This window comes from Gigantopelta aegis, chromosome 8 (assembly GCF_016097555.1).
Source record: "Gigantopelta aegis isolate Gae_Host chromosome 8, Gae_host_genome, whole genome shotgun sequence".
Taxonomy (NCBI): Eukaryota; Metazoa; Mollusca; class Gastropoda; order Neomphalida; family Peltospiridae; genus Gigantopelta; species Gigantopelta aegis.
In genome coordinates, this window is record NC_054706.1 from 72,804,018 (window position 1) to 72,816,183 (window position 12,166).

Consider the following 12,166-nt stretch of genomic DNA (forward strand, 5'->3'; position numbering starts at 1 on the left):
CGATATTAAATAACATTAGGGGTTGGGGTGGGGTCAGGATATTCATATTTACAAAATAGACTTAACTGCAACATTTGACAATTTTGTTTTTCATTAGCCGTTGGGCATGGCAATACTAGTTATTTACTAGCCCAACATAGAATATCACTAACCATGAGAGTGGGTCTATCATAATCTAGAAGCCCTGCATATATAACCTTGAGCAGTATATCAAACACGTTTGAGGTTATTTTAATTTTTTTCAATTATGGACATGACAAGTTTTGTAAAGAAATCTCCCCCCCCCCCCCCCCCCCTTGAATTAACAGCCATACTTTGGAATACTCAGGTGTTGTTGCACAAACATTGCTTTATGTTCTATCTGTCTTAATTAGGTTGTGTAAACACTCAACCATACAGCCAGCCATTACCGATCCCAGTTTAGATAAAGCCACTGGACATGTATTTAATAGCAACTCATAAAGTCATTGCCAATCCTAGTTTAGATGAAACCACTGGACATGTATTTAATAACAACTCATAAAGCCATTGCCAATCCTAGTTTAGATAAAGTCACTGCAGGTATTTTTGACAAGAGTCCTATAGGGTCACGGTAACATTGTCAAATGCAGTGACTCATGGATTTTGCATGCTTGGTGACATTGATACAGAGTGGAGTATGACCTATTTTTAACTGATTGGGGAATCCCCTTTATCAGGGTTCAGGGGCAAAGATTTATTGTTGGTTTTTTGGCGCTTTTTTACATAGTTTAGTAGAACAGCACTTGTTTTACATGTTTTTATTAACTTTGAGGATCAAATTAACAAATAGAAACTTTGGCATGGCTCCAACTTGTGTTTCCAGGTAATGATTATAGTACTTATATGGTATTGTATTTGTACTTTCTATTTGTTGTAACGTATGTTAACCTTTGCTTATCCATTATGAGATTTAGTTATCGTTACAGTTGGCAACTGCATACTGTAGGTAATTTTTGTTGTGTTTTATAAAAACTAAAAACTAAACAACCAACCAACATATGCTGACATCATGCGTGCATGTATTTGTAATTAACTTCCTGCCATTATGGTGTATCACTTTTCAGTCTCATGTTTTTTTGAAGAATCATTATTACATATGGTCTATACATATTGAATAGTGAAATGTAAAGATCATGCTTTAACATACCTGCCCGTTAAAAATTACAGCCATGTACTAGCAAAACACCCGAAACGTATTGGAAAAGTTATGCTTTGGTATAACATTTGTATTAAAAGTAGGGCTGTTATGGTGCATCTGTGACGTAGGTTTTCTCTGTGTGTTTCTACTTTTAGTCAAATATTGTTTGGGAAGTCACTGTGTCTTGCCAAGTGGCATCGTATGGTACTATTAAAATAAATTATTGTAAAATAAACAAACGAAATCAGCTGTATCATCGCAAACTGTTATAAAATATTGTGGTTTGAGAGTTAAATAAACATGGTCTTGATAACACAATAGTCTTAGCTCGTCTTAGTTCCAAATTCCCCACTCGAAACATCTCGGCTGACATGAATAATTTATTTGATCGACAAATTATATTCGATACCATTCGTATTTATAAAAACAAAACAAACGTTCATTTTGTTTTTTAACTTTAAAACGAAGTAGTTGCTTGTTTACCATAAATGTGAAAGTCAGTTTTCCTTTAATTTTTGTGAGACCGGCCTCAGTGGCATCGTGGTTAGGCCATCGGTCTACAGGCTGGTAGGTACTGGGTTCAGATCCCAGTCGAGGCATGGGATTTTTAATCCAGATACCAACTCCAAACCCTGAGTGAGTGCTCCGCAAGGCTCAATGGGTAGGTGTAAAACCACTTACACTGACCAGTGATCCATAACTGGTTCAACAAAGGCCATGGTTTGTGCTGTCTTGTCTGTGGGAAGCGTAAATAAAAGATCCCTCGTCGTAAAAGAGTAGCCCATGTAGTCAGAATGACCATATATTTGACGTCCAATAGCTGATGATAAGATAAAAAATCAATGTGCTCTAGTGGCATCATTAAATAAAACATACTTTACTTTTAATTTTTGTGAATTATTAATTACTTCATCGGTAATGTGATAAAACAAAAACCTGTTAGACTGGTTAATCTAAGATTAAAAACATATTAGTTGACATTTATTATTTTATTATTTACTTATAAGTTATATTTACATATATATATATATATATATATATATTTGCATGAATTTTATGAAATAAGTTACTTAAAAATAACTTTGTATGACAAAACAAAATTACAATCGATCAACAAACCCGTGAAAAGGCGCGATAATCCCTATCATGTTGTTTCTTGTTGATTTGTTATCAGAACAAGTCTGAAAATAACAGACCCCCGTTCAATAAAAAATAAAAGTGAAAATATGGCTGGTCTCCCCACTATAGAGGTTTTCATCCCCCACTCCAGATATCGTTCCTACGGGCCTAAATAAGCGTCTAGTCATGGACAGCCCGGTACCAAAAAAATTAATGTGTCATTTGTCAGGCTTTAGTAATCACAAACTTAATTAATATTATTATTAAGAGAAAATATTTCTGTGTTTAAGCAGTGCGATGTAGTAGTATGTTTTAAAATACATATTTAAATGTGGGGTTTTTTAAAAATAGTTTTTACCATATCATGAACTGTTACTAGAATATCTTCACGTTTTCTGGGGAAAAGTTTCCCGTGCCTATTAATAGACCCGAGGAAGCCCGCTCAACGATAAACGTATCCTTTAACATGAATGTTTAGGCCTAACCTTGAAAACTGAACAGTGGACGAATCATCTAGTTCCATTGTGTTTATTTCATGTTAATTGTACCTCTGAAAGTGCACAGTCCCGCAGGTAGCAGTCATCGTTTATGGCAGAATATTACCTAGGACAAGACTCTGGGTTAGTTGTCACTACCGTACTTTCACGTCGGCTTGTGCCCTGTTTTTGACAAATGTCAATTAACCAACCAAAGTTAAATGGAAACTTTTATTTTGAAGTAAGTAAAGTACACCTTAAATTCATTATTTTTATCACTAGTTTTGTTATTATAAAGTGAGTTGCGAATGTGATTGGAATTTGTTAACATCTTGTAGGCCTTATCCTAGTGACCGGACAATCATGAATTTTATTTTTTAGTTGTTAAGTTTTTAATGTGTATTTAACAAAATAAATTCTTCAGCTTGGATTCGTGGAAAGATGTCGACTGTATTTCATTTTCAAATGAAATTGCAACATGTCAAAAGTCCGACAAAACGTCAACTTGTTTGATGATAAAACGCACACCGACCTCCCAAGTCAAGTGTTTATAAATTGTGTCATTTTATTCACATTTTATTGTAATTGTTATTTGTCAGTTTATTATGTTTTCCATATTTAATAGTGAACAGAATAAAACAAAGACTTTTACCTCAATCCAAACCCCTGGAACCTGGATACCCATCGAACTTACTTGGGCCCACTTTGGCCCAAGGGTTTAGGCTACTGCTTAGAGGAGATTCACTTCATCATGTAAATTTGTACGTACTAGTATATATAACAGTACATGATTAATAAAGGACAACAGTAACATTACTTTAACATTTGGTGACAGGCATATTTTATTTATGACAGGTTATTTTAACAAGCACTGTCAAACAATTATTTCCAGGCATTCAGCTGAAAGTGAAAGCAGAAAACCAGTGACATGTTATGAAGGGAATTGTTCCTAAACAAACACACTAATTTTTTATGACTTTTTGTTTCACGCTGAACTATCTCGACTGTAAAAATAATTCTACAATTTGTTGTAGACACCTGAGTCAAAAAATTACATGCAGTCTGAAGTAAAGAGTAATAAACGAATTTGTTTAAAAGAAAAAGCCAAAGACTTTACCTTCTGTATCCACCTCTTGCCCTACATAGTCTAGATGGACAAGTGGAAATATTGCCGGACAAGTAGATTTTGTGGTATACCTGGACAAGTGAATTTTTTTTCTTATTTCTATCACTGTGTGTGTTTGTTTGTCTCTCTGTGTGTGTGTTTGTCTCTCTGTGTGTGTGTTTGTCTGTGTGTGTGTGTGTGTTTGTGTGTGTGTGTTTGTCTGTGTGTGTGTCTGTGTGTATGACTGTGTGTATGACTGTCTGTGTGTGTATGTATGTATGTCTGTGTGTGTGTGTGTGTGTATGTGTGTGTGTGTGTGTGTTTGTGTGTGTGTGTGTCTGTGTATGTGTGTCTGTGTGTATATGTTTGTGTGTGTGTCCCGGAGTTATGACCCTTGAATTTAAGAGATATGAAAATTTCTTTTCCAGACTTGTTTTTGTTACAATGCCTAAAGATATTGAAATGACATTTTGTATAAAGCTTTAATATTGAGTACTGTTATAGATCAAGTTTAACTTTTATGTTGATTTGCCCATTTTTCACATAGTTATGGCCCTAGAATTTAGGAGATACGAAATTTGTTGAGCCCAGTATGGGACATGTATTGCTTTAGCAGTATTCTCAGAATGCTTGTCGTTCTGTATTTTTGTCTTGCTGTTACGAATTAAACAAGCAAGATATAGGTACTACTTTTCCGAAAGCACCAGATTCGGCAATGGCATCAACGTTTATGTTAAAGTATAACGTTTCATGTTTATGCAAGTTTCTCACAAATTATAAGTCTTAGGTCAATAAAACCTAGTTTATAGTTGCCCCATGGATGTTCATCATAATGCACCAAAAACGTTTATGATAGGCGAGACATTTAATTCTGCAGAAGTCTTGTTTTTAACATTTTTATGCAATTCACTGACAGCTGAAATAATTTTAATTTATTCTTATAAGTGTTTAGATGATGAGGTAATTCCAATCACTTCTTCATGTTCAGGTTTATTTCCTTGGTTGTCCAACTAATGCATGTTTCAAGTTGTTTCATGAAATTGGTTTTGGAAATATAAAAGAAACTAAAATTGCATTAACATTTTCACACAAACTTCTTCAAACTGATAAGCTTATTTTCAGGCCAGCTTAAGCACTGGTCACTGGGAATGCAGAATCAGGTTTCTTTTCTTATCATCTACATCGAATAACACAGTTGATGCTAGACACCTGATAGCCAATATTTTATTACTTCCAGGTTTTCCAGCCACAAATAGACCAGTTAAAGGAGTTGGTAAATCAGACATCAAAGAAATCTGAGGTGTCTGTGAATGCAGCCAAGTCTACTAAGTCTGACCTTCAGAATGAATGGCTGGATGGAACAAACGTTCTAACCACACAGAAGGTGTACATTAATTCCATTTTCACTTCATATTAATTATACTGTTGCTTTTGCTTGATACACAATTGAGGGGAGTGATTAATTGCTCCCCTAATTTAGATCCTGAGGAGCCATTTAAAGATACTACCTTATTGGTGCCATATCTACCTGCCTCGGTGGTGTCGTGGTTAAGTCATGTGATTTAAGGCTGGTAGGTACTGGATTTGTATCCCAGTATCAGCTCCCACCCAGAATGAGTTTAACAACTCGGTGGTTAGGTGTAAGGCCACTACACCGACTTCTCTCTCACTAGTCAAGGGCGGGACGTAGCCCAGTGGTACAGCGCTCGCTCGATGCACGATCGGTGTGTGATCGATCCCCGTCGGTGGGCCCATTGGGCTATTTCTCATTCCAGCCAGTGCACCATGACTGGTATATCAACGACACTGGTATGTACTACCCTGTCTGGGATGGTGCATATAAAAGATCCCTTGCTGCTAATCAAAAAGAGTAGCCCGTGAAGTGGCGACGGCAGGTTTCCTCTCAATATCTATGTGGTCCTTAACCATATGTCTGACGCCATATAACCATAAATAAAATGTGTTGAGTGCGTCTTTAAATAAAACATTTCCTTCCTTCTCTCACTAGTCACGAACACCTAACTAACCCTCTGTCCTGGACAGACAGCCCAGATAGCTGAGGTGTGTGTGCCCATGACTGCATGCTTGAACCTTAATGGGATATAAGCATGAAAATAAATTGAAATGGTACCATATCAATTCACATTGTAAGAGGAGCACAAAATTACTGTCCTTGAACTAGTCTCAGGTGAGTGATGGAGAGCAAGAGTGATAGCTCTCCTGAACCAGTGAGGTCTGCTGTGTATGGCCAAAATTGCAACTGTAAGGGCTGAATAACAATATACTTGAAAAAACGTTTTTAAATATGTGAATTTAGTTTTGTTTGATTTTAAATTAAATATTTCAAGATTTTTAAAATGAATTTAACTGAAATGTTTGTATTAATAGTTTTGGAAATGTAGTTAAGTATGTTGACACTGGTTAGACCAATATGTTGTACGATACATTATTTTAATTAAGAAAAATGTTTCCATATCGACAAATTTTGTTTTCTTAAGTATTTATTTTCTTTTTTGTATTTTCAATATTGCAATAGTTTTGTATTTGTGTTTAACTGTTACATTTTAACAATTGTATTTTGCTTAATTTTGTAATTATGTTGTAATGTTTTAACCTTTTTATTTCTTCTTTTTTTGCATAGTTTTATAATAGTATTGTCGTAACTGTTATGTTTTAATAATTGTTTTGTTGTTTTTCTTTTTTTAGCAGAGAGAAGCAGTCCTTAAGAAACCTAAAATGCCTAAGAAAAAGAAAGGTAAAATTAATTGAGATCTTCGTAGTATTTGTTAAAATGTTCTTTACAGCAATATAGAGTCAGCTTGTAAACTTGTGGAACTGTAATTAAATTTGTGGCTTTGTTTTAACCGCTACTTATTTAAAGGTGCAGTTTATGTACGGACATTGTTCAGAACTGCCTAAAATCAAGTGGTGTGGTTTATATACCAGTGTGTATAATAGGCCTGGAAAATACGGTAGGATCTTGATACAGTGAAATATTGCTTACCTGCAGCTGGGGAAATGAATTTGATTGAGTACAGTTTCTTTAAACTAAAAAAACAATTCAGATAACCCATTTACTTTCTGCATAATTTACTGCATGAATAAAAAAATATGTTACATAAGATTAGCAAATAACCAAATATCAATTATTACATGAAATTATTTTGCCAAATTAACCCGTTTCCTGCTGTTGACGTGTATACTCGTCAAGCGTCATCACAATGACGTCACTTTGAATTGTTTTCATTTAAAAATCGTTTTCTAAATTAATTTTTGATATTTTTGTCAAAAAACAAAGTAAGAAAATGTCAATAAATAGTCTTAAAATGACATCTAAATATTTTTTCTAAAAACAAAAAATACCCGTCAAATGGCGCGTGCTATTGTTTGTTATGGTTTCTTGTTTTTTTGGTAGCGGTTTCTTTTATCTCTACAAAGTTGTCATAATATACTATTACATATGAACTACATTATGACAGTTGCATTAAAATAGAACAAGTATCACTTTTAATGACTAAAAAAGGTACAAACACAATCAAATAGTTGTAATCCGATGGCATAAACAGTCATCCCTATTTCTATTTATAAACAACAGGTCATGTGACAGCACATTTCCCGCCATACAATTTGACAGCAGTAGTAGACATTGCTGAACTAGTCTGGGGAATACCTTGATCTACATTATTTTCACTAACCAATTACAAAACATTCTCGTTGCGTGTCACACATAATTATGTGGCGCCACCGGTTTTTTGTTTTGTTATTGAATATAACATGTGAATGTCCCCTAGGTGGGGATGGAGTTCACAATAGTTATATAGAAATTGCATATCCGTGACCCATTTCCTTGTGAATTTGGTCATTGTACCCCTCTCCTAAGGGTGGGGCACAGATAGGGGAAAATTAAGCCAATTGTCATGTCCAGGAATACCATAAAAATATAAATTTTACGAATTTCGTTAATGTTGTGTCCCCTGTCCCCTGTCCCCCCTTCCCTCAGGTAGGAGACAAATTCATTAAACCATCTATCATATAGATAAATGCATTTAAACTATTAAGTCTTAAGAAATACTAGACCATTTCCAATCAAATTTATTTGGAAAACCCAAAACCATAAATTTTGTCATTTTAATCCCCCAAGGAAAATGGGTGCCCCACTCTCCATGTGTTTGGTAGTTGTGGTCAGCAATTTACTCAGGTGACCATTTAGATCTATTTTGTATCATGCATAAGTGTTCAACACTTGATACACATTATGTATACGGAATACATTTAATTAGGGCTCACATGTTGATGTTTGTTTCTTTGGGTTTAAAACATTTTTTAGGTGAATGGACATTTTACTCTTCTTTTTTTTTACAATTGTGACCGTATGAAGCACTATTGCAAGTATCTTGTGTCACAATAAATTGTTGAAATGCATAAAATACTTTTTACTATTTCTATTATTCTAATATCAGTGTTCAGGGTTTCTGCCAGAGGGTATGAAGGGTAAAATTATGTACCCTAAAATCTTGGGAATGAATGGATACGTTTTAATAATTTTTAGAATGATTATAGTAAGATAGCTGCTGCTTAAAGTTTGTACATGAAATGCAGTGTCCAATTTCAAAAGATTCCAAACCCCATAGCCACTTAGTAGCGGCAGTTATGATCTGGAGTTCCTCAAGTACCCTCAAATTATTGATTACTGGTGTCCTTTACTTTTGACCTTATGACCCAAAAGTTGTATGCACACAGCAAATAGTTTCCAGTTTTACATACCTTATCATGGTAACAATAGTTTGCATTAGTTACCATGGTAACAGTTTCGATCTGGGTACCATGGTAACATATAGTTTTGAACTGGTTACCATGGTAACAGAAGTAATAAGCTGCATATATCTTTTCTACAGGCATAGTACAATTATGTCACTATACATTGTTTTGTTTTTTCAGTCCTTGAAAATGATATTTTTTTAGAAATTTGTTTTCTGTTATGCATTGGTTACCTTGGTAACATAATTCACAATTTTCACACTTCTCTTGTAAACAGCTGGGAGCTTATAATTACATCATTATACACCGATCTGTATTCAAATAAATTCATTTAAAACATTTCATATAGGAAACGGTTCCACATGGTAACAGAATTAATAATGTTCATTTGAAAATGATAGGAAGTGAAAGGGCATATACCTTTTTTTAAATCTTGTGTCATTTGACAAAGCTATATAAAGTAATAGAGATAGTATACATATTTTAGTGTCTATGTAATGTTGGACACAGTGTCCACAAGTTACAAAAATGGGATGATGGTAGTATGTGCATTTGACCCTATTATTCAAAAACAAAATTGGCTGTCTACTTAATTCTTTTTCTAAATTGAGTAGTATGGTTAATAGATCACACCATAGACTTAAATTAAAAGCAAAATATTAATTTTAAATTAAAGTTTTCATAATTATTAATAAAAAATGGTATATTGAAAGTTGCAGCTGTTGCCATGGTAACATAAATAATATAACTGACTATAAAATGTTAGCGTTATGTAGGTGGATATTCTTAGTATATATGTGTATAATTTCATGCTGAAATGTCAACTGATTTTAATAATATTACCAGAAATGTATAATAGTTAATATTGGAAATTATGTTCATAATTTTAAAAAAATGTGTTGATAGCCGAATGCGCATCTGAGCCTATTTTTCAGAAAACCGCAGTTGTCAACTTAATTTGTTCTTTACATCAAGCAGTATGGTTAATAAATCACAGCATAGACTTAAATTTTTAAAATTTTTAGTTTTTAATTAAAGTTTTCATAATTATTAATGAAAATATGGCATATTGAAATTTGCAGGTGTTGCCATGGTAACATAAATAATATAATTGACTATAAAATGTTAGCGTTACATAGGTGGATATTCTTAGTATATATATATGTATAATTTCGTGCTGAAATGTCAACTGATTTTAATAATATTACCAGAAATGTATAATAGTTAATGTTGGAAATTATGTTCATAATTTAAAAAATGTGTTGATAGCCGAATGCGCATCTGAGCCTATTTTTTTCAGAAAAAATGCAGTTGTCAACGTAATTTTTTCTTTACATCAAGCAGTATGGTTAATAAATCACAGCATAGACTTAAATTAAAAGAAAAATATTAGTTTTTAATTAAAGTTTTCATAATTATTAAACCGGCCTCGGTGGCGTCGTGGCAGGCCATCGGTCTACAGGCTGGTAGGTACTGGGTTCGGATCCCAGTCGAGGCATGGGATTTTTAATCCAGATACCGACTCCAAACCCTGAGTGAGTGCTCCGCAAGGCTCAATGGGTAGGTGTAAACCACTTGCACCGACCAGTGATCCATAACTGGTTCAACAAAGGCCATGGTTTGTGCTATCCTGCCTGTGGGAAGCGCAAATAAAAGATCCCTTGCTGCCTGTCGTAAAAGAGTAGCCTATGTGGCGACAGCGGGTTTCCTCTAAAAACAGTGTCAGAATGACCATATGTTTGACGTCCAATGATAAGATAAAAAATCAATGTGCTCTAGCGGCGTCGTTAAATAAAACAAACTTTACTTTTACTTTCATAATTATTAATGAAAATATGGCATATTGAAATTTGCAGCTGTTGCCATGGTAACAAATAAAATAACCATCTACAAAATGCTACCATTACGTAGGTGGATCATTATGGTATATATGGGTGTGATTTCATGTTAAAATGCCCATGGATTTTAATAAAATTACTAGAAATGTAGAACAGGTGAAAATTCTTTAAATTTAGCAAAAAGAATGCGGCAGGATAAGATTTAAAATAAAATTCACTATTTGGTTTTAAATTTAGCAAGTGCCAGAGCTAACCAATGAATGAATGAATGAATGAATGACACTCCAGGATGAAAAATACATCAGCTATTGGGTGTCAAACAAACGTTAGTTTTTGAAAAGTCATGCAGTTAGCATATATCTGTTTAACATCATAAATGTTTCAGTTTGTCATTTATGAAACATTCTTTTGTTTTCCTGCAGCATCTCGGCAACAAGGTCAAACTAACGGACAGGTGCAAGGTCACAGGCAATCAACAAGACAACCGACCGAGCAGACATCTTCCTCGGACTCTGATTCCAGTGATTTGGGGGAGGATGAGAAGTTTGCCTTGACGCTGCAGAAAGTGAGAACGAAGGGAGATCCTCTGAAGATGAACAGGTCAAGTGGTACACGGGATGGAGCAGCTTGGGCATTCCCACAGTCCCCCGAAAACGACGCAGACGGTTTTTCGTTCAATGCAGGATTTCAAAAAGTCGGCCCAGTGGGATCAAGAGTAAGTTATTTGTGATATTTTTGGTATAGATTTGTATTATTGCTGTTCCCCCAGATAAAACCTTTAATGCTAAAAAAATATATACAATATATTTGCTGATACATCCATAATATATCTTCAAGTGTATGTTTTTTAGATTTGTTTTACATAATTTATTTGAATTTTTTTGATATACTAATAAATTGATTAAAATCATAATATCATATATTTTTCTTCAAACGAGATAAGCCACTCTCAGTTTTACATGTTTGTATTTTTTCAATATTTACTCTTAGAAACTATTTCTGTTTTGATATAATTTTATTTTTTACTTTAGGGATCTCCAAAGAAATCGATGATGGGTCTAGATAATTTTGGACAAGTACCAACAGGTATTTCTTAAATATTATGCTTATTAAGCATATTCGGTTGAATTGTTGATTCTATATCTGAAAAGTGGAGAAATAATATTTAATGCTTTCTTGCTTGAATTCAAATAAGTGCCAGGCTCACTGTCCTGACAATGTCAACTTTCATTTTAAAGTTTTCCATTTAGATCATTTTTTTTACAAACTTTAAGTCCTGATGAAACTTGGTTTACAGTTGCACCTATGGATGTTCCTCAAAGTGCACCAAAAATGTTTATTGTAGGCGAGACATTTAATTCTGCAACCTCAATTTCTTTTTCTCATCTTGAAATACTGTTTGTTTTCAAGGTAAGCCTGCTCAGCAATTCATTGAGGTTGACTGGCCACTGAAGGATGAGTTCCACTTCCGATTGGCTTGTCAGCAATGTTTTGTCAAGACTGGGGAGGGCATCAAGGGATATAACTACAGGGAAGGCCTGCATCACAACTGTGACTATGACATCATGCTCATTAAATTAAAGCAGAGACCTGATGTCAATTGGATCAAGGTGCGACCCAGGGCAGAAAGTTTTGGACAGTTGTTCAAGACGTACAAGATTTGCCTTCAGTTTCAGGTAGGTACTTCAATCAGATATTTGCAGGGCTAGCC

At 34.3% G+C, this 12,166-nt stretch overlaps 1 protein-coding gene across 1 annotated transcript in view; it reads left to right on the forward strand.

Annotated features, from left to right (window-relative positions):
- LOC121379815 (helicase with zinc finger domain 2-like) overlaps positions 1 to 12,166 on the forward strand; it is a 76,618-nt gene that overhangs the window by 26,749 nt on the left and 37,703 nt on the right. Inside the window, exons 7-11 of the mRNA XM_041508467.1 lie at positions 5,097 to 5,243; positions 6,566 to 6,614; positions 10,878 to 11,170; positions 11,487 to 11,541; positions 11,866 to 12,131. Of these exons, the coding sequence (XP_041364401.1) occupies positions 5,097 to 5,243; positions 6,566 to 6,614; positions 10,878 to 11,170; positions 11,487 to 11,541; positions 11,866 to 12,131 (810 nt within the window). The remainder of the gene's footprint in view (positions 1 to 5,096; positions 5,244 to 6,565; positions 6,615 to 10,877; positions 11,171 to 11,486; positions 11,542 to 11,865; positions 12,132 to 12,166) is intronic.